The 22,712-nt window shown below is 31.9% G+C and overlaps 3 protein-coding genes and 1 long non-coding RNA gene across 14 annotated transcripts; 2 read left to right on the top strand and 2 right to left on the bottom strand.

Annotated features, from left to right (window-relative positions):
* Positions 1 to 174: 174 nt before the first annotated feature.
* LOC117130591 lies at positions 175 to 11,958 on the bottom strand. Of its 3 annotated transcripts, none has more exons than XR_004453930.1 (2): positions 11,915 to 11,958; positions 175 to 578 (listed from the first exon to the last, which is right to left on the bottom strand). It is a non-coding gene; the product is annotated as an uncharacterized LOC117130591 (long non-coding RNA). The 3 variants fall into 3 exon arrangements; XR_004453931.1 differs by lacking the exon at positions 11,915 to 11,958 and adding an exon at positions 5,414 to 5,474; XR_004453929.1 differs by lacking the exon at positions 11,915 to 11,958 and adding an exon at positions 2,620 to 2,685.
* A 1,337-nt stretch (positions 11,959 to 13,295) lies between these two features.
* On the top strand, positions 13,296 to 17,447 carry LOC103866031. 9 transcript variants are annotated; one of them, XM_009143900.3, is made up of 9 exons: positions 13,296 to 15,137; positions 15,222 to 15,376; positions 15,472 to 15,823; positions 15,895 to 16,083; positions 16,166 to 16,257; positions 16,336 to 16,395; positions 16,490 to 16,559; positions 16,630 to 16,833; positions 16,915 to 17,447. In XM_009143900.3, exons 2-9 carry the CDS (start codon positions 15,246 to 15,248, stop codon positions 17,311 to 17,313), a joined length of 1,497 nt encoding a protein of 498 aa, XP_009142148.2. In that variant the 5' UTR covers positions 13,296 to 15,137; positions 15,222 to 15,245; the 3' UTR covers positions 17,314 to 17,447. The 9 variants fall into 9 exon arrangements, with proteins under 9 accessions (XP_009142148.2, XP_033139246.1, XP_033139249.1 ...); XM_033283355.1 differs by having other exon boundaries at positions 15,448 to 15,823; XM_033283358.1 differs by having other exon boundaries at positions 15,222 to 15,380; positions 15,470 to 15,823.
* Positions 17,448 to 18,893: 1,446 nt separating this feature from the next.
* Positions 18,894 to 20,234, top strand: LOC117130592. The gene is made up of 3 exons (XM_033283362.1): positions 18,894 to 19,152; positions 19,242 to 19,307; positions 19,865 to 20,234. Exons 1-3 carry the CDS (start codon positions 18,975 to 18,977, stop codon positions 20,164 to 20,166), a joined length of 546 nt encoding a protein of 181 aa, XP_033139253.1. The 5' UTR covers positions 18,894 to 18,974; the 3' UTR covers positions 20,167 to 20,234.
* A 456-nt stretch (positions 20,235 to 20,690) lies between these two features.
* On the bottom strand, positions 20,691 to 22,496 carry LOC103866033 (transcription factor JUNGBRUNNEN 1). The gene is given in 4 exon segments (XM_009143903.3): positions 20,691 to 21,207; positions 21,736 to 22,010; positions 22,262 to 22,331; positions 22,333 to 22,496. Coding segments are annotated over 4 exon segments (834 nt in total). The 5' UTR covers positions 22,447 to 22,496; the 3' UTR covers positions 20,691 to 20,832.
* Positions 22,497 to 22,712: the final 216 nt, after the last annotated feature.

Below are 22,712 nucleotides of genomic sequence, written 5' to 3'. Positions count from 1 at the left end.
ATCGATGAAATAACTATTTTCTTGAAAAACGGAGACAACAAAGGCTCCAAACCTCTTTGAACATCATCATATGTTAGTGAAGGATGAAACTATGCATTAAAACAATATTGTCAAATTTTTTGAAATTTTCTCAAAATCCATGTGTTAACCCCTTCAAAAATATTGACTTTTTGGTAAATTTTTTATATACTGAAGCCTATAATATTTAGTGTTTTTTAAAATTTCTAACCACATTCTACATCTGTATTAATTTATTTTACGCTATTTTTCATGGTATATGGAAATTGTTATAATTTTTTATCTATTAATTTAGTAAAACTTCCTAATACTTCCTAAATCGATGAAATAACTACTATAAAATAACTATTTTCTAGATAAACAGAGACAATAAAAGCTCCAAACCACTTTGAATTTCATCATATGTTAGTGCATGATGCAACTATGCATTAAAACAATATGGTCATTTTTTTCAAATTTTCTCAAAATCGATGTGTTAACCCCTTCGAAAATATTGAGTTTTTGGTAAATACTTTATATACTGAAGCCTATAATCTTTAGTGTTGTTTTAAAATTTCTAACTACATTCTACATTGGTATTAATGTATTTTAAGCTTTTTTCATGGTATATGGGAATCGTTATAATTTGTTTATCAATTAATTTAGTAAAACTTCATAATACTCCCTAAATCGATGAAATAACTACTTTCTTGAAAAACGGAGACAACAAAGGCTCCAAACCTGTTTGAACATCATCATATGTTAGTGAAGGATGCAACTATGCATTAAAACAATATTGCCATATTTTTTAAAAATTTCTCAAAATCCATGTGTTAACTCCTTCGAAAATATTGAGTTTTTGGTAAATATTTTATATACTGAAGCCTATAATCTTTAGTGTTGTTTTAAAATTTCTAACCACATTCTACATTGGTATTAATGTATTTTAAGCTTTTTTCATGGTATATGGAAATTGTTATAATTTGTTTATCAATTAATTTAGTAAAACTTCATAATACTCTCTAAATCGATGAAATAACTATTTTCTTGAAAAACAGAGGCAACAAAGGCTCCAAACCTCTTTGAACATCATCATATGTTAGTGCAGGATGCAATTATGCATTAAAAAAATATTATCATATTTTTTGAACTTTTCTCAAAATCCATGTGTAAATACTGAGTTTTTGGTAAATACTTTATATACTGAAACCTATAATCTTTAATGTTGTTTTAAAATTTCTAACCACATTCTACATCTTTATTAATGAATTTTACGCTCTTTTTCATGGTCTATGGAAATCGTTATAATTTTTTATCTATTAATTTAGTAAAACTTCATAATACTTCCGAAATCGATGAAATAACTACTATAAAATAACTATTTTCTTGAAAAACAGAGACAATAAAAGCTACAAACCTCTTTGAACATCATCATATGTTAGTGCAGGATGCAACTATGCATTAAAATAATATTGTCATATTTTTTTAAATTTTCTCAAAATCGATGTGTTAACCCCTTCGAAAATATTGACTTTTTGGTAAATACTTTATATACTGAAGCCTATAATCTTTAGTGTTGTTTTAAAATTTCTAACCACATTCTACATTGGTATTAATGTATTTTAAGATTTTTTCATAGTATATCGGAATCGTTATAATTTGTTTTTCAATTAATTTCGTAAAACTTCATAATACTCCCAAAATCGATGAAATAACTACTTTCTTGAAAAACGGAGACAACAAAGGCTCCAAACCTCTTTGAACATCATCATATGTTAGTGAAAGATAATCCTATGCATTAAAAAAATATTGTCATATTTTTGAAATTTTCTCAAAATCCATGTGTTAACCTCTTCGAAAATATTGAGTTTTAGTAAATACTTTATATTCTGACGCCTATAATCTTTAGTGTTGTTTTAAAATTTTCTAACCACATTCTACATCATATTTTATTACATGATTCAAATATGTATTAAAACAGTATTTTCAATTTTTTTGAATTTTCTCAAAATCTATGTGTACCCCCCTACGAAAATAGTGAGTTTTCGGTAAATGCTCTATATATGAAGCCTATAATCTTTTAATTCGTTTTAAAATTATAACCACATTATACATTTGTATTAATATATGATAAACTCTTTTTCATGGTACATGGACATCTTCTAATTTTTTATCAATTAATTTAGCAAACTGTAAATACTCCCTAAATCATGGACTAACCACTATAAAATTGCTATTCTTAGAGAAACGGAGACAACAAAGGTTCCAAACCTCTTTGAACTTCATCATATTTTATTACATGATTCAAATATGTATTAAAACAGTATTTTCAATTTTTTGAATTTTTCTCAAAATCTATGTGTACCCCCTACGAAAATAGTGAGTTTTCGGTAAATGCTCTATATATGAAGCCTATAATCTTTTAATTCGTTTTAAAATTTATAACCACATTATACATTTGTATTAATATATGATAAACTCTTTCATGGTACATGGACATCTTCTATTTTTTTATCAATTAATTTAGCAAAACTGTAAATACTCCCTAAATCATTGGACTAACCACTATAAAATTGCTATTCCTAGAGAAACGGAGACAACAAAGGTTTTAAAATTTATAACCACATTATACATTTGTATTAATATATGATAAACTCTTTTTCATGGTACATGGACATCTTTCTAATTTTTTATCCATTAATTTAGCAAAAACTGTAAATACTCCCTAAATCATTGGACTAACCACTATAAAATTGCTATTCCTTAGAGAAACGGAGACAACAAAGGTTCCAAACCTCTTTGAACTTCATCATATATTACATGATTCAAATATGTATTAAACAGTATTTTCAATTTTTTTGAATTTTTCTCAAAATCTATGTGTAACCCCCCTACGAAAATAGTGAGTTTTCGGTAAATGCTCTATATATGAAGCCTATAATCTTTTAATTCGTTTTAAAATTTATAACCACATTATACATTTGTATTAATATATGATAAACTTCTTTTTCCTGTACATGGACATCTTTCTAATTTTTTTATCAATTAATTTAGCAAAACTGTAAATACTACCCCTAAATCATTGGACTAAACCACTATAAAATTGCTATTCCTTAGAGAACGGAGACAACAAGGTTCCAAACCTCTTGAACTTCATCATATTTAATTACATGATTCAAATATGTATTAAACAGTATTTTCAATTTTTTTTGAATTTTCTCAAAATCTATGTGTAACCCCCCTACGAAATAGTGAGTTTTTCGGTAAATGCTCTATATATGAAGCCTATAATCTTTTAATTGTTGTTTTAAAATTTATAACCACATTATACATTTGTATTAATATAGGATGAAACTGTCTTTCCTTCATGTACATGGACACGTTCTAATTTTTTATCAATTAATTTAGCAAAACTGTAAATACTCCCTAAATCATGGACTAACCACTATAAAAATTGATATTCTTTAGAGAACGGAGACAACAAAGGTTCCAAACCTCTTTGACTTCATCATATTTTATTACATGATTCAAATATCTATTAAAACAGTATTTTCAATTTTTTGAAAATTTTTCTCAAAATCTATGTGTACCCCCCTACGAAAATAGTGAGTTTTCGGTAAATGCTCTATATATGAAGCCTATAATCTTTTAATTTGTTTTTAAAATTTATAACCACATGTACATTTGTATTAATATATGATAAACTCATTTTCATGGTACATGGACATCTTTCTAATTTTTTATCAATTAATTTAGCAAAACTGTAAATACTCCCTAAATCATTGGACTAACCACTATAAAATTGCTATTCCTTAGAGAAACGGAGACAACAAAGGTTCCAAACCTCTTTGAACTTCATCATATTTTATTACATAATTTAATATGTATTAAAAACAGTATTTTCAATTTTTTTGAATTTTTTCTCAAAATCTATGTGTAACCCCTATGAAAATAGGGAGTTTTCGGTAAATGCTCTATATAGAAGCCTATAATCTTTTAATTCGTTTTAAAATTTATAACCACATTATACATTTGTATTAATATATGATAAACTTCTTTTCATGGTACATGGACATCTTTCTAATTTTTTATCAATTAATTTAGCAAAACTGTAAATACTCCCTAAATCATTAGACTAACCACTATAAAATTGCTATTCTTTAGAGAAACGGAGACAACAAAGGTTCCAAACCTCTTTGAACTTCATCATATTTTATTACATGATTCAAATATGTATTAAAACAGTATTTTCAATTTTTTTGAATTTTTCTCAAAATCTATGTGTAACCCCCCTACGAAAATAGTGAGTTTTCGGTAAATGCTCTATATATGAAGCCTATAATCTTTTAATTCGTTTTAAAATTTATAACCACATTATACATTTGTATTAATATATGATAAACTTCTTTTCATGGTACATGGACATCTTTCTAATTTTTTATCAATTAATTTAGCAAAACTGTAAATACTCCCTAAATCATTGGACTAACCACTATAAAATTGCTATTCCTTAGAGAAACGGAGACAACAAAGGTTCCAAACCTCTTTGAACTTCATCATATTTAATTACATGATTCAAATATGTATTAAACAGTATTTTCAATTTTTTGAATTTTTCTCAAAATCTATGTGTACCCCCCTGCGAAAATAGTGAGTTTTCGGTAAATGCTCTATATATGAAGCCTATAATCTTTTAATTTCGTTTTAAAATTTATAACCACATTATACATTTGTATTAATATATGATAAACTTCTTTTCATGGTACATGGACATCGTTCTAATTTTTTATCAATTAATTTAGCAAAACTGTAAATACTCCCTAAATCATTGGACTAACCACTATAAAATTGATATTCTTTAGAGAAACGGAGACAACAAAGGTTCCAAACCTCTTTGAACTTCATCATATTTTATTACATGATTCAAATATCTATTAAAACAGTATTTTCAATTTTTTTGAATTTTTCTCAAAATCTATGTGTACCCCCCTACGAAAATAGTGAGTTTTCGGTAAATGCTCTATATATGAAGCCTATAATCTTTTAATTTGTTTTAAAATTTATAACCACATTGTACATTTGTATTAATATATGATAAACTCATTTTCATGGTACATGGACATCTTTCTAATTTTTTATCAATTAATTTAGCAAAACTGTAAATACTCCCTAAATCATTGGACTAACCACTATAAAATTGCTATTCCTTAGAGAAACGGAGACAACAAAGGTTCCAAACCTCTTTGAACTTCATCATATTTTATTACATAATTCAATTATGTATTAAAACAGTATTTTAGATTTTTTTGAATTTTTTCTCAAAATCTATGTGTAACCCCTATGAAAATAGGGAGTTTTCGGTAAATGCTCTATATATGAAGCCTATAATCTTTTAATTCGTTTTAAAATTTATAACCACATTATACATTTGTATTAATATATGATAAACTCATTTTCATGGTACATGGACATCTTTCTAATTTTTTATCAATTAATTTAGCAAAACTGTAAATACTCCCTAAATCATTGGACTAACCACTATAAAATTGCTATTCCTTAGAGAAACGGAGACAACAAAGGTTCCAAACCTCTTTGAACTTCATCATATTTATTACATGATTCAAATATGTATTAAAACAGTATTTTCAATTTTTTTGAATTTTTCTCAAAATCTATGTGTACCCCCTACGAAAATAGTGAGTTTTCGGTAAATGCTCTATATATGAAGCCTATAATCTTTTAATTTGTTTTAAAATTTATAACCACATTATACATTTGTATTAATATATGATAAACTTCTTTTCATGGTACATGGACATCTTTCTAATTTTTTATCAATTAATTTAGCAAAACTGTAAATACTCCCTAAATCATTGGACTAACCACTATAAAATTGCTATTCTTTAGAGAAACGGAGACAACAAAGGTTCCAAACCTCTTTGAACTTCATCATATTTTATTACATGATTCAAATATGTATTAAAACAGTATTTTCAATTTTTTTGAATTTTTCTCAAAATCTATGTGTACCCCCCTACGAAAATAGTGAGTTTTCGGTAAATGCTCTATATATGAAGCCTATAATCTTTTAATTTGTTTTAAAATTTATAACCACATTATACATTTGTATTAATATATGATAAACTCCTTTTCATGGTACATGGACATCTTTCTAATTTTTTATCAATTAATTTAGCAAAACTGTAAATACTCCCTAAATCATTGGACTAACCACTATAAAATTGCTATTCCTTAGAGAAACGGAGACAACAAAGGTTCCAAACCTCTTTGAACTTCATCATATTTTATCACATAATTCAATTATGTATTAAAACAGTATTTTAAATTTTTTTGAATTTTTTCTCAAAATCTATGTGTAACCCCTATGAAAATAGGGAGTTTTCGGTAAATGCTCTATATATGAAGCCTATAATCTTTTAATTCGTTTTAAAATTTATAACCACATTATACATTTGTATTAATATATGATAAACTTCTTTTCATGGTACATGGACATCGTTCTAATTTTTTATCCATTAATTTAGCAAAACTGCACATACTCCCTAAATCATTAGACTAACCACTATAAAATTGATATTCTTTAGAGAAACGGAGACAACAAACGTTCCAAACCTCTTTGAACTTCATCATATTTTATTACATGATTCAAATATGTATTAAAAAAGTATTTTCAATTTTTTTGAATTTTTCTCAAAATCTATGTGTAACCCCCCTACGAAAATAGTAAGTTTTCGGTAAATGCTCTATATATGAAGCCTATAATCTTTTAATTCGTTTTAAAATTTATAACCACATTATACATTTGTATTAATATATGATAAACTTCTTTTCATGGTACATGGACATCTTTCTAATTTTTTATCAATTAATTTAGCAAAACTGTAAATACTCCCTAAATCATTGGACTAACCACTATAAAATTGCTATTCCTTAGAGAAACGGAGACAACAAAGGTTCCAAACCTCTTTGAACTTCATCATATTTTATTGCATGATTCAAATATGTATTAAAACAGTATTTTCAATTTTTTTGAGTTTTTCTCAAAATCTATGTGTACCCCCCTACGAAAATAGTGAGTTTTCGGTAAATGCTCTATATATGACGCCTATAATCTTTTAATTCGTTTTAAAATTTATAACCACATTATACGTTTGTATTAATATATGATAAACTCCTTTTCATAGTACATGGACATCTTTCTAATTTTTTATCAATTAATTTAGCAAAACTGTAAAGACTACCTAAATCATTGGACTAACCACTATAAAATTGCTATTCTTTAGAGAAACGGAGACAACAAAGGTTCCAAACCTCTTTGAACTTCATCATATTTTATTACATGATTCAAATATGTATTAAAACAGTATTTTCAATTTTTTGAATTTTTCTCAAAATCTATGTGTACCCCCTACGAAAATAGTGAGTTTTCGGTAAATGCTCTATATATGAAGCCTATAATCTTTTAATTCGTTTTAAAATTTATAACCACATTATACATTTGTATTAATATATGATAAACTCCTTTTCATGGTACATGGACATCTTTCTAATTTTTTATCAATTAATTTAGCAAAACTGTAAATACTCCCTAAATCATTGGACTAACCACTACAAAATTGATATTCTTTAGAGAAACGGAGACAACAAAGGTTCCAAACCTCTTTGAACTTCATCATATTTAATTACATGATTCAAATATGTATTAAAACAGTATTTTCAATTTTTTTGAATTTTTCTCAAAATCTATGTGTACCCCCCTACGAAAATAGTGAGTTTTCGGTAAATGCTCTATATATGAAGCCTATAATCTTTTAATTTGTTTTAAAATTTATAACCACATTATACATTTGTATTAATATATGATAAACTTCTTTTCATGGTACATGGACATCGTTCTAATTTTTTATCAATTAATTTAGCAAAACTGTAAATACTCCCTAAATCATTGGACTAACCACTATAAAATTGATATTCTTTAGAGAAACGGAGACAACAAAGGTTCCAAACCTCTTTGAACTTCATCATATTTTATTACATGATTCAAATATCTATTAAAACAGTATTTTCAATTTTTTTGAATTTTTCTCAAAATCTATGTGTACCCCCCTACGAAAATAGTGAGTTTTCGGTAAATGCTCTATATATGAAGCCTATAATCTTTTAATTTGTTTTAAAATTTATAACCACATTATACATTTGTATTAATATATGATAAACTTCTTTTCATGGTACATGGACATCGTTCTAATTTTTTATCCATTAATTTAGCAAAACTGGAAATACTCCCTAAATCATTAAACTAACCACTATAAAATTGATATTCCCTAGAGAAACGGAGACAACAAAGGTTCCAAACCTCTTTGAACTTCATCATATTTTATTACATGATTCAAATATGTATTAAAACAGTATTTTCAATTTTTTTGAATTTTTCTCAAAATCTATGTGTACCCCCCTACGAAAATAGTGAGTTTTCGGTAAATGCTCTATATATGAAGCCTATAATCTTTTAATTTGTTTTAAAATTTATAACCACATTATACATTTGTATTAATATATGATAAACTTCTTTTCATGGTACATGGACATCGTTCTAAATTTTTTTTATCCATTAATTTAGCAAAACTGCAAATACTCCCTAAATCATTAGACTAACCACTATAAAATTGATATTCCCTAGAGAAACGGAGACAACAAAGGTTCCAAACCTCTTTGAACTTCATCATATTTTATTACATACCCCTTCGAAAATATTAAGTTTTTGGTAAATACTTTATATACTGAAACCTATGATCTTTAATGTTGTTTAAAAATTTCTAACCACATTCTACATATGTATTAATGTATTTTACGCTCTTTTTCATGGTCTATGGAAATCGTTATAATTTTTTATCTATTAATTTAGTAAAACTTCATAATACTTCCGAAATCGATAGAATAACTACTATAAAATAACTATTTCCTAGAAAAACAGACACAATAAAGACTCCAAACCTCTTTGAACATCATCATATGTTAGTGCAGGATGCAACTATGCATTAAAACAATGTTGTCATATTTTTTGAAATTTTCTCAAAATCGATGTGTTAACCCCTTCGAAAATATTGAGTTTTTGGTAAATACTTTATATACTGAAGCCTATAGTCTTTAGTGTTATTTTGAAATTTCTAACCACATTCTATATTGGTATTAATGTATTTTAAACTTTTTTCATGGTATATGAGAATCGTTATAATTTGTTTATCAATTAATTTAGTCTCCCTAAATCGATAAATAACTATTTTCTAGAAAAACGGAGACAATAAAAGCTCCAAACCTATTTGAACATCATCATATGTTAGTACATGATGCAACTATGCATTAAAACAATATTGTCATATTTTTTGAAATTTTCTCAAAATCGATGTGTTAACCCCTTCGAAAATATTGAGTTTTTGGTAAATACTTTATATACAGAAGCCTATAATCTTTAGTGTTATTTTAAAATTTCTAACCACATTCTACATTGGTATTAATTTATTTTAAGCTTTTTTCATGGTATACGGGAATCATTATAATTTGTTTATCAATTAATTTAGTAAAACTTCATAATACTCCCTAAATCGATGAAATAACTACTTTCTTGAAAAACGGAGACAACAAAGGCTCTAAACCTATTTGAACATCATCATATGTTAGTGAAGGATACAACTATGTATTAAAACAATATTGTCATATTTTTCAAAAGTTTCTCAAAATCCATGTGTTAACCCCTTCGAAAATATTGAGTTTTTGGTTAATACTTTATATACTAAAGCCTATAATCTTTAGTGTTGTTTTAAAATTTCTAACCACATTCTACATTGGTATTAATGTATTTTAAGCTTTTTTCATGGTATATGGGAATCGTTATAATTTGTTTATCAATTAATTTAGTAAAATTTCATAATACTCCCTAAATCGATGAAATAACTACTATAAAATAACTACTTTCTTGAAAAACGGAGACAACAAAGGCTCCAAACCACTTTGAACATCATCATATGTTAGTGCAGGATGCAATTATGCATTAAAACAATATTGTCATATTTTTTGAAATTTTCTCAAAATCCATGTGTAAACTCCTTCGAAAATATTGAGTTTTTGGTAAATACTTTATATACTGAAGCTTATAATCTTTAGTGTTGTTTTAAAATTTCTAACCACATTCTACATCTGTATTAATGTATTTTACGCTCTTTTTCATGGTCTATGGAAATCGTTATAATTTTTTATCTATTAATTTAGTAAAACTTCAAAATGCTTCCGAAATCGATAAAATAACTACTATAAAATAACTATTTTCTAGAAAAACAGAGACAATAAAGGCTCAAAACCTCTTTGAACATCATCATATGTTAGTGCAGGATGCAACTATGCATTAAAACAATATTGTCATATTTTTTGAAATTTTCTCAAAATCGATGTGTTAACCTCTTCGAAAATATTGAGTTTTTGGTAAATACTTTATATACTGAAGCCTATAATCTTTAGTGTTATTTTAAAATTTCTAACCACATTCTATATTGGTATTAATGTATTTTAAACTTTTTTATGGTATATGAGAATCGTTATAATTTGTTTATCAATTAATTTAGTAAAACTTCATAATACTCCCTAAATCGATGAAATAACTACTTTCTTGAAAAACGGAGACAACAAAGGCTCCAAACCTATTTGAACATCATCATATGTTAGTGAAGGATGCAACTATGCATTAAAATAATATTGTCATATTTTTTGAAATTTTCTCAAAATCCATGTGTTAACCCCTTCGAAAATATTGACTTTTTGGTAAATACTTTATATTCTGAAGCCTATAATCTTTAGTGTTGTTTTAAAATTTCTAACCACATTCTACATTGGTATTAATGTATTTTAAGCTTTTTTCATAGTATACGGGAATCATTATAATTTGTTTTTCAATTAATTTAGTAAAACTTCATAATACTCCAAAAATCGATGAAATAACTACTTTCTTGAAAACCGGAGACAGCAAAGGCTCCAAACCTCTTTGAACATCATCATATGTTAGTGCACGATGCAACTATGCATTAAAACAATATTGTCATATTTTATGAAATTTTCTCAAAAGCGATGTGTTAACCCCCTTCGAAAATATTGAGTTTTTGGTAAATACTTTATATACTGAAGCCTATAATCTTTAGTGTTGTTTTAAAATTTTCAAACCACATTCTACATCTGTATTAATGTATTTTACGCTCTTTTTCATGGTATATGGGAATCATTATAATTTTTTATCAAATAATTTAGTAAAACTTCATAATACTCCATAAATCGATAAAATAACTACTTTCTTGAAATACAGAGACAACAAAGGCTCCAAACCTCTTTGAACATCATCATATGTTAGTGAAGGATGCAACTATGCATTAAAACAATATTGTCATATTTTTTAAAATTTTCTCAAAATCCATGTGTTAACCCCTTCGAAAATATTGAGTTTTTGGTAAATACTTTATATACTGAAGCCTATAATCTTTAGTATTGTTTTAAAATTTTTAACAACATTCTACATCTGTATTAATGTCTTTTACGCTCTTTTTCATGGTATATAGGAATCGTTATAATTTTTTATCAATTAATTTAGTAAAACTTCTTAATACCTCCTAAATCGATGAAATAACTATTATAAAATAACTACTATCTTGAAAAACAGAGACAACAAATGCTCCAAACCTCTTTGAACATCATCATATGTTAGTGTAGGATGCAACTATGTATTAAATTAATATTGTCAAATTTTTTGAAAATTTCTCAAAATCCATGTGTTAACCCCTTCGAAAATATTGATTTTTTGATAAATTCTTTATATACTGAAGCCTATAATGTTTACTGTTGTTTTAAAATGTCTAACCATATTCTACATATGTATTAATGTATTTTACGCTCTTTTTCATGGTATATGGAAATTGTTATAATTTTTTATCTATTAATTTAGTAAAACTTCATAATACTTCCTAAATCGATGAAATAACTACTATAATATAACTACTTTCTTGAAAAACGGAGACAACAAAGGCTCCAAACCTCTTTGAACATCATCATATGTTAGTGCACGATGCAACTATGCATTAAAACAATATTGTCATATTTTATGAAATTTTCTCAAAAGCGATGTGTTAACCCCCTTCGAAAATATTGAGTTTTTGGTAAATACTTTATACACTGAAGCCTATATTCTTTAGTGTTGTTTTAAAATTTCTAACCAGATTCTACATTGGTATTAATGTATTTTAAGCTTTTTTCATGGTATATGGGAATCGTTATAATTTGTTTATCAATTAATTTAGTAAAACTTCATAATACTCCATAAATCGAGAAAATAACTACTTTCTTGAAAAACGGAGACAACAAAGGCTCCAAACCTCTTTGAACATCATCATATGTTAGTGAAGGATGCAACTATGCATTAAAACTATATTGTCATATTTTTTGAAATTTTCTCAAAATCCATGTGTTAACCCCTTCGAAAATATTGAGTTTTTCGTTAATACTTTATATACTGAAGCCTATAATCTTTAGTATTGTTTTAAAATTTCTAACCACATTCTACATTGGTATTAATGTATTTTAAGCTTTTTTCATGGTATATGGGAATCGTTATAATTTGTTTATCAATTAATTTAGTAAAACTTCACAATACTCCCTAAATCGATGAAATAACTACTTTCTTGAAAAACGGAGACAACAAATGCTCCAAACCTCTTTGAACATCATCCTATGTTAGTGAAGGATGCAACTATGCATTAAAACAATATTGTCATATTTTTTTAAAATTTTCTCAAAATCCATGTGTACCTTTGTAATTTTCATCTTCTAATGAAGAAATAGTGTTTAAAAAATAGATTTATTTAATCAATTTTAAAATGAGCAATTTTTTCAAATAGTCATTTTTAAGTTTTTGTCACAAAAATAACTTTTAAATAAAAAATGACCAAAATAGTTTTTATTTTATTTTAAATTTTTAATAATTTTTTTTTAATTTGAAACCATATCACCAAACTCACCCCTTAACTCTAAACCTTAAGTCTAGATTAGTTAATCCCAGAAGCAAAATACAATTTTACATTTTAATAAAATTTATTTTGATCATTTTCTTCACTGAAATCTATTTTTGTGATAAATACTTTAAAAATGATAATCATACAGAATTTTTCTTTTTTTTATTAAGGATTATTTTTGTAAAAACAAACTAAAAGAGGTTATCCTACGAAACTTCTCTTTTAAAACTGTGTTTTGTAAAAAAAAAAAAAAAAAAAAATCATCTCCTCCCCTCCGGCACGGTGGCCTCGGCGCCGTCGCCGGTGGCTCTCTCTTAACCCTTCCTCTTTTCTTCTTTGCTTTCCCCTCGCTCTACGTCCTGCAGCTGATATGTCGAAGCCCTAGGGAGCTCTGCCGGAAGCTGGCTCTCTGGATCTGGAGCTCGGTGACAGATCTAGTCTATGGTGGCCTTCCCCGGTGTCAAGATGAGGCAGCAAGGCGTTTTGGTAAGGGGAGAGTCGGATTTTGGGTGGTGAGTACCGATGAGCGTTTTTCCCAGATCTGTCTTGCTTCATCGGTTACTTCCGCGAGTTGGTGGCGCGTGGGCTTTGGAAGAGTCTCACTCGACTCGGATCTGTCCTTTCGTCGGTGTGGAGAGGCGGTTGTCTCCGTTAGTTTGTCGCCTTGGTGTCTCGGCTTTGGACTCGGTCTCAACCCCTTTCAAGATGTGCCTCGGAGGTCCTCGACTTCTAGACGTGCAGCGGTGGTCTCTTCTCTGGCGGTGTCAGATGCAAGTTTCCTCGATGGCGCGTGAAGACCTTTGGCTCTCTTGACGCGTGGAGTTGTCTATGCTCAGGCGTCGGAGATCCGGTGGTGTTCCTCGGTCTTTGTCTCCTCCAGCCTTCGGTTTAAACAGCAGAGAGCCCTTCTCGGAACTGTGCACCTTCTGTTTTGGGTTTCTCGAGCCGGTTCTTCTTTGTATCTGCAACTCCGTCCTGTCACCGGTTGTTGCTTCAGCCTAGCCTTTTGATTCATCCTCTAGTTTTTAGAGGTGATGCGTGTGAGATGGTTGGACCTTCAGGTGGTCTCTGCAGGTTCATTTTCCTCTCCGTGACGGCACGTTTGGTCTCCGGCTATCCCAGTGCCTTGTGGGTCTTTGATCTTCTCGGCAAGTTGGAGTCCATCAATGGCTTGCAGGTGCTCGTCTCAGCGTGTTTTTAGCCAGCCACATCTCAGCCCGTTTTACGGCTTCTTTTGGCCGAAGCGTCTCTGTTTCGGTTCTAGAAAGCCTTCAGGTTATCTCTTCACTCCCCCTATCTATAAATCAAGTTCAAGTCTCGGGTTAGTGTGTCGAATACGACCTCTCCGTATCTCCGTACTGGTCAGGGTCTGCCAAGAGAGACGGACTTGTTGAGGATGGCGGTTCCCCTTAATTAGTTGGTCTGTTTCGATTTCCATTTTTTGATAGTCGGTAAGAGAAAGAGAGTGTCGTGTGGATCGAGCAGCTGTGTGTCGGCGCTGGTTTGAGAGAAAGTATCTTTGCAGTGGTCGTCTAAATTTCGATTTGGTCGGCGTCGTTGGCCGCGGACTTCTGGTGATGACGGGAACCGGTAACGGATCCCCGAACCTTAGGTTTTTTCCCTCCCGCTGTATTTATGCTGTTCTCTCCTTGTGTAATAGTGATAAGCCTAATCTATTTGTGAGATTTACTGTTTATTCGACGACTAGCCGGAGGTCTTGTTCCGGTTCCCGTTTTTCGGGTTGATATTTTAATCTAATATATATATTTAAAAAAAAAAAAAAAAAAAAAAAAAAAAAAAAAAACTGTGTTTTGTAATATTTTTGTAATTTGTAATAAATTAATAAATAATGTCAAAATTACAAAAAAGGAAAATTTAAGAGAATCTAATTTTGGGCCAAGTCTAATAAAGCCCAAATATGGTAACACACGTGTGTTGCTGTATCTCGCCTTCGTCTTCTCCACCTCGACTACTGCCACATAGCTATCTCTCCGTCTCTGATTCAACTTGAATCGGTGCAAGCAGAAACACGTAGTAGGCTAAGTTCTCAGGCGAATTGAGCTGCCTTTGGTTCGAGTATACTTGTTAACTTCGCCTCCTCCTTCTCTCTATTGCTTTCAATTCTGATCCTGAGATCTCTGCTGTTTTTTTTAAGTACAGAAAGTATGAAACTTGATTGAAGCTATGAATGCGAATCACAACCTCTGGACGGATGGTCTTATCTGCGCTTTCGAGTTTCATCAAGGTCGTCGTCGCAAGACAACCAAGTTCGACACGAGAAGCGCTCTTCACCGAGGAGATGATGCCCTTTACAGGTTAATGGGCTTTCTCTTGTTTTTTGCTTAATGGGCTTTCTCTTGCTAACTCTTTAACTAACTGTGAACAGTGTTGTTTGTTCTTGTTGTGATAGCAAGAAACAAGAATGTAAAGGAGAAGAAGAAGAGCACTCGAGGAGTTACTGGCGAGCAATTGGTTGGGACAGGCTCTCTGAGCTTGTTCAGACAGTGAAGGTTGATGGTGAGTGGTCAGTGCAGAACGTTGATGTAGATCATGAGGATGATGATACAACGGTTGCTGAGCTGGCTGCTCCTTACTGGGACCGACCACTCGCGGGTCCCACGTGGTGGTGCCACGTGGATGCTAGCCATCAAGGTGTCGCCTCGTGGCTGCGTTACGCGCAGTGGTTGCATCCGGCTGTTAGCGTGGCTCTAAGGGACGAGAGCAAGTTGATCAGTGAACGGATGAAACATATCTTCTACGAGGTACAAAACATCTGAATATGTTGCTTTGTAATGTGGATTGTAGATTAAGTTTGTTGTTATGCGGTTGATAGGTTCCTGTAAGAGTTGCTGGTGGGCTGTTGTTTGAGCTGTTGGGGCAATCAGCTGGTGATCCTTTTATAGAAGAAGATGACATTCCCATTGTCTTGAGGTCATGGCAGTCACAGAATTTTGTAGTGACTGCGTTACATGTTAAGGGGTTTGCTTCGAACATTAGTGTGTTAGGTATTACAGAAGTGCAGGTTCGTTCTTCTCATCTGAATCAGTCGTCTTGGTCTATCTTTGTTGGTCTTAAGCTCTGATGCATTGTACTGTCTTAACCAGGAAATGCTAATTGCTGGTGGAGCCTGCATTCCAAGAACCGTACATGAACTTATAGCACATCTTGCATGCCGCCTTGCTCGCTGGGATGATAGGTAACTAACTATCTTCCCTGGATCTAAAGTATTCTTCACCATTGGGTGGTTCATATGTCCATTATCTCTTTGATGTAGGCTTTTTAGGAAGTATATATTTGGTGCAGCAGACGAAGTTGAGTTGATGTTTATGAACAAGTAATTCAACTTAACTTGCTCTTATCTTAATTGCTTAACAACTCCTTAACACTGATGAAGCATTGTAACTTTTGGTTTTTTTTCTTGACAACAGGAGAATGTACGAGGATCTAAATCTTTTTACTATAATCCTGAATCAAGAAATCAGAAGGCTTTCCAACCAGGTAAATGCTTTCTTCCTTGTTTGGTCACCATGGAGGAGATTTAGATCAATCTGTTCATCCTTTGTCTCAGGTTATACGGGTGAAATGGTCGCTTCATGCAAGAGAAGAGATTGTGTTCGAGCTGCTTCAGCAACTAAAAGGCAACACAGCAAAAGACTTGCTTGAAGGAATAAGAAAGAGCACACGCGATATGATCAATGAACAAGAAGCAGTCCGTGGCCGCTTATTCACTATCCAAGACGTCATGCAAAACACCGTTCGAGCTTGGTTACAGGTAGACAATACATTAACACAAGTACATTAACTCTCCAAGTCTTCTTGATTAGTTAACTTAATATTCTATTTACTTGATTAGGATCGAAGCCTGACGGTTACACACAACCTAGGAATCTTTGGAGGAGTTGGTCTTTTGCTGACAATAGTGACCGGTCTATTTGGGATAAACGTAGATGGCATACCAGGAGCTGCAGATTCTCCACAAGCCTTTGCGCTTTTCTCAGCCATTCTTTTCTTCTCAGGTTTTGTTCTAGTGGTCGGGGCTTTACTCTACCTTGGACTCAAGGAGCCAGAGGCAGAAGAGAACGTGGAGATTAGAAAACAAGAGCTTGATGAAATGGTCAAGAAGTTTCAAAGAGAAGCTGAGTCTCATGCTCAGGTCTTTCAGAAAGTTCCTCAGAATATAGAACGCACGGCTAGTAGTACTAGTAGTAGAATGTTAGTCCATGATCCCAACGGTTACGTTCTCATGGAATGAAAATCAAATAAAGGTTTGGTTCTCTTATTGGTGTTTGAAATCAAATAAAGAATGTTAATACCTTTGATATTAGTCAAGAAGAAACAAAAGTGAAAGAACCATAATATATATATAGAAACCTTTGATATTGGTTACGTGTGTTGTTAGCGGTGTCGTTTCAAGCTTCAAAATGGTTAGGATTGAGTCTATTCCTCGTAGAGGTAGAAGAACCTATGAAGGGAGAATGTGTGTGTATTCTTCTGAGACAGGGACATGGACTTTCAAGCAACTTTGCTCCTCCTCTTCTCTCCAGCGCTCGGGTTTACGCAATTACTTGAACCTCAACGGGGTGCTTTATGTGTGGGAGATTAGACTGGACGATGACCAGACTCGCCCTGTGTAGTCCTTGTAGCTCATGATTTTTACAGTGGAGAAGAAGAAGAGTGTCGGATTATACCTCTCCCTGTCCCGGATAGAAGCAGCCCCTTCGTTAGGAGAACTTTGACTACTTCAGGAGGAGAAGGAGACGTTATCTATGTTGAAATATCGGGTCGAAAATTGAAAGTTCTGAAGCTGAACCTCAAGTGTGAGAACTCTGATGGAGAATGGTGGCAGTTGACAAGGAAGAAGGATGATTTAGACTTTATCAGGAAACCGAGACTTGGAGTGATAGTGAAGGTTGTTGGCGCATAAACACGTCCAATACCAGATGTTTTTCAGGTTGGTTCAGTGCAGTATCACCATCTGTGCTCCCACAGTGGATGGATCCGGTACCCCGCCTGCCATATTGACTGACATCTCTCACTTTCTACAAGTCTCTTCTTCAATGTTTGTTTTCATTTTGCCCCCTTTATAATCAGGACATTATGTATTAGGTCTCTGCTCTTTTGTCATGACTTTGTTGCTCATCAAGATTAACTTGCAGTGTGTTGTATAAGCTCTCTTAGGCTCCCTTCACAAAAATCTTCAACATATGTCTTTTGACTGATCCGTACAAACATGAAAAATACTTTTCATCAAAACAACAAAACGCATCCAAAGATTGCATCACTAAAGACTCGACAGGCTCTTTGCCATCTGTCCACAAACATCAAACGTATGTGATCATTCAATCAATAAGCTAAGGAGAAACAGAGCATTTCAAAAAGCTTCTTCTTCAGAGCCTTGTGTAATAGAGTTTTGCGTCCCATCTCTTTCTTATTCACAGGTCTTCTCAGTTTTTGTAACGTGAGTCTCTGTGCCACTAGTAGAAAGAGTGTCGTCTTTGGTTTCAACAATCTCTATGCTTTTCTGGTTATGCTCTTTCTCTTCATCCTCAGTAAGTAATATCATCCCAAGTTTTCATAATTAATTAAATTCAGAGGTTTATTCAAGGTGAAAAAAAAAGATATAGAAATTGAAATAATGTTTACTTTTATTTATTTTTTATTAAAAATCTGCATACAGTTTATGGTGTTATTGACGTGTATTTTACCATAATAGAATTCTGAAACATAAAAAAAAAACACACACAAAATAATGGGCTAGTCTATGAAACCCGGGTTCGATGCGCGACGGAGTCATTTCCCTAAGTTTTCCAAAAGTAATATTTCAAAATTTTCTTGACCTCTCAAACAAAATGAGAAAAAAAATGTGGAACTTGGAATCTCAGAAGAAGTCGAAAGTGTGAGAGCCTTTCTCAGATGATGGCCTTGCATCTCTTCCCCGCTTCTCTTCACTCAATCTCGAACCCTTCTTCTTCTTCATCATCATCTCGATCAAAACAGAGACACCTCCTTCTCCAGCTCTCTCCTCCTCGCCTCCGTTCTGACCGTAGCCAAAGCGGTGTCACCGAAAACGACAACGATCCTTCTTCCTCCGGTAAACAATTCCTTCTCTACTGTTTGATCCTTGATTCGTTATGTCAAAATTGAGTTCTTCTGATAACCCTTGGATTCGTTTCACTGAAGGTTCTTCATCATCATCAGTACGCACACAGTTAGATCTTCTCGAACAGCTTACTTCCACAAGCGACGGTACACGCCTGCTACTTATTCTTGAGGCTTAGTTCTTGAATTAATAAAAATAAATTAATAGAGAATTTTCACTACAAAACATAGTTAGCTGGGCGGGTTTTTAAATGTTTAGATATTAGTTGAATATCGAAACATATGTTTGGTCTTAAACATGATTTTATTTTTGGGGGATTGAGTTATTGAATTAATAAAATAAATCGAGAATTTACACTACAAAACTGGTTAAAACATAGTTAGTTTAGTTGGGTGTTTTTTTTTAAATGTTTAAATATTAATTGAATATCGAAACATATGTTTGGTAGTATTAAACATGATACTTTTATTCTTGGGGGGCTTGAGTTATTGAATTAATACAATAAATCGATATACAGTAAAACTAACAAATTTAGCTAGGATTCGTTAAAAAGTTGTTAGTTAAACAGTGTCAGAATTTCGATTTTTTAAATGTTTAGATATTAATTTGGTATTGAAAAATAAGCTGGATACTGAGTATAGTTACCATTTACTCTTAATTAACAAATTGTGGACTCAGTTAGGGTTTTATATGAATTCACCAGGTTACTTGAGTGATGGTGGTGGTAGCTTCAGGGGTTCCACTGTTCGTGAACAATTGGCTGGGCTTGTTGGTGACAGGGATGATGATTTCACCATCCCCTTGGGGAAGAACTTGAAGAAAGTGAGTCCTAAGTTCTTAACCACTTCTCAGAAAAGGAACATCAAGAGGCAAAGCTACCTTAACGAGGTCTCTCAGAGGAATGACTCTGTTTTCTTTGCTACTATCGGCGCCTTTGTTATCCTTCCACCTTTGTTGATCCTCGCGATTGCTATATTAACTGGCTATGTTCAACTCTTTCCTTAAGTATGTATACAAACAATGAACATAATCCTTTCTTTCAAGTCTTGGTTCTATATATGTGTTACTTGTTATTTGAATAGGAAGAACATAGGGAATGAAAGACAATAGGATCTTCATGTGTTAGCTTGTGTACTCTTTCCAAATGCATAGTAAACCAAATTAGTCTAAAAGTAAGTGACAAGACAATGAGCCAACATTCAAAACATAATAAGTGAAGTTCATGAGTTTTACCTGGTGATTATATTTCTTCATGTACTTCCCAGTCTATGTTACAGATTTGGTGAGCCTCGATGGTGCTTTTGGCTTGCCATTGCTTATCATTCTGCAATCGAGTAGTTTTACTACAATTTTTATTAGTTTTGCGTATTGTTAGATTGTTTCATCCAACTGTTTTGTGAATTCAAATGAACACAGAAACTGATTATATTTGTGTTTTTCTTTGCTGTTAGAACACATTTCTTCTTCTATAGGCTGTCTTCTCATTGATTCAGACTAATTTATATATATATATATATATAATATGTATTTTATTGAACAACATGGCTATTGATATGTATATAATATCAGTAGTATCGAACATGAAGAAAAAAAAACAGGATCCGAGTTGGTTCTGAATGAGAACAAAATCAACATGAAACACATCTCCCACACTAGGAGATAGAAAAGTTATTACAAGTGATTAGTATTTCCATCTATAACTGATCTAAGTTCATCCCAACTTGCTGCGTTTCCGATGAAATCTTCACCGTTGATGTTCCAGAGATTAACCAAGTTGTTATCATGGCAAGTATATGTCGGTTGATTGAAACCAACCGTAGTAAGTTGGTTCCAATAAGGATTATGCGTCTGTGGCTGACGCTGCGGCTCATGTAGCTTGTGGGACAAGGATTCTACGACGTGATGGCTAGTGTGATCGGAATCTAAGCTGCTCGTCTTCGAACATGAATCAGTTAAGGTGATAACCGGTCTACGGTTTGGTTGTAGGATGGTTGGGTTTCGATGATGTGTGACTCGTTTGAAGATTCTGCATAGTGTCCACACCTCCTGTGGAAACAAGACGGGTCACGGACCCATCAAAAAAAGGTTTTCAACTGTAATATCTGAAAGCAATTTATGATTGCATGATGCGTTTATATTATGGTTTTTAATTTTATAAAAAAAATCAAAGAAAAGTACATTAAACTAATGGATTATTATGATTTTGATTGATAGACACATTATTATACCAAAGTTTAGCACAAAGTATATTCCATCAAACGGTATTAAAGGAAACAATAATTAGTCTATTGTCGACATTTTCATGTATTTTTAAATAATTTGATATTTGTTCTCATGATTGTATTTTTAAATATAAAACTTTCTAGAGTCTAGTTTTAAATTTTAATAAAAGTTGGCCCCATTTTCAGGAAAAAGAATATGTGATCAATACATCGTATGGAAATGTGCATTTGTGACTGACTTTTTAAAGTATTTAACACCACGATTATAGGAAAAGTATCTCACTAAAAAATGGACAAGATGGTGTAGCATGATGCATACTCTTCTTGGTTACATAAACCGGATTAAACTTACTGCTTGTTGAGTTGGCGACTCGGATTTTGCGGTAGATGGGAGGCGAAATTCATGCATCATCCAATTGGTTTTAGAGCCCTTACCGGCTGAACCAAGATAGTAAACTAGAGACTTCTTTAGGCCAATGCAATCAAGATTTGAGTAAACCGGTTTATCAATACCGGTGGCTTTCCAGAAACCTGAACCGGTGACTCGGTTTGGTCTAACGCTATTCTTGTATTTCCTGCCTCTCATGCAGAAGAAGTACCACTCGTTTTCCCCAACGCTGCTTACTCCTAATAAAATCCACAATAAATCTTCAGATTAATATGTCACCTTCATGAAAAATACAGTATAAATTATGTATGTCTGCATAAAAGATCTATTTGTTATTTTACCTAATTATGTATATATTAGGTATATTAATTGTTTTCTTGTATCGTTTTGATCCTTCTGACATATAAGATACCACTAGTTAGTAGTTACTAGTGTCCTATGATTTGAGAAAGAAATGAGAAAACGAGGGTGATCCAATATAGAAACTTACTTGGAAGATCCCAAGGATCGAACTTATAGATATCGATCTGTTTGATAAGTTCGAGTTTGATGGGTTTGTTTCTCTACTTTTCTTCGAAGATAATACCCTAAAAGCTCTTCGTCAGTGGGATGAAACCTGAATCCAGGAAGTTTTGCTTCATCTTCTTCTTCGTGATCCTTACCTTCACCACTCATCTTCACTACATCGATCTCTTTATATCACCAATCATGTCTCTATGAATAAAGGTTTTCCATACATATATATATATATAGGTAAAGGTTATCATTTTAATGATTATTTTGTGGCGTTCAACTGGTGCTTGGTCAATTACGAATGACTTTGACTATTATTATACACACACCTTAATGAAAGCGGACAGTAATTAAATATTACGATTATAAATTCAGCCAAATATTAAGCTCAGTTAAAAAAAAACGTATATAACAGTAGCTCTTACGGC

Source organism: Brassica rapa, unplaced genomic scaffold (genome assembly GCF_000309985.2).
Source record: "Brassica rapa cultivar Chiifu-401-42 unplaced genomic scaffold, CAAS_Brap_v3.01 Scaffold0576, whole genome shotgun sequence".
Lineage (NCBI taxonomy): Eukaryota > Viridiplantae > Streptophyta > Magnoliopsida > Brassicales > Brassicaceae > Brassica > Brassica rapa.
This window is presented reverse-complemented; position numbering and strand designations above follow the sequence as displayed.

Bases quoted from the DNA above. Each gene is read 5' to 3' on its own strand.
- LOC103866031 (XM_033283355.1), top strand. From the start codon at position 15,246: ATGAATGCGAATCACAACCTCTGGACGGATGGTCTTATCTGCGCTTTC. The intron at 16,258-16,335 runs GTAACTAACTAT...TCTTTGATGTAG, and splicing joins CTTGCTCGCTGGGATGATAG to GCTTTTTAGGAAGTATATAT. The intron at 16,560-16,629 runs GTAAATGCTTTC...CCTTTGTCTCAG, and splicing joins TCAGAAGGCTTTCCAACCAG to GTTATACGGGTGAAATGGTC.
- LOC117130592 (XM_033283362.1), top strand. From the start codon at position 18,975: ATGATGGCCTTGCATCTCTTCCCCGCTTCTCTTCACTCAATCTCGAAC. The intron at 19,153-19,241 runs GTAAACAATTCC...GTTTCACTGAAG, and splicing joins CAACGATCCTTCTTCCTCCG to GTTCTTCATCATCATCAGTA. The intron at 19,308-19,864 runs GTACACGCCTGC...TGAATTCACCAG, and splicing joins GCTTACTTCCACAAGCGACG to GTTACTTGAGTGATGGTGGT.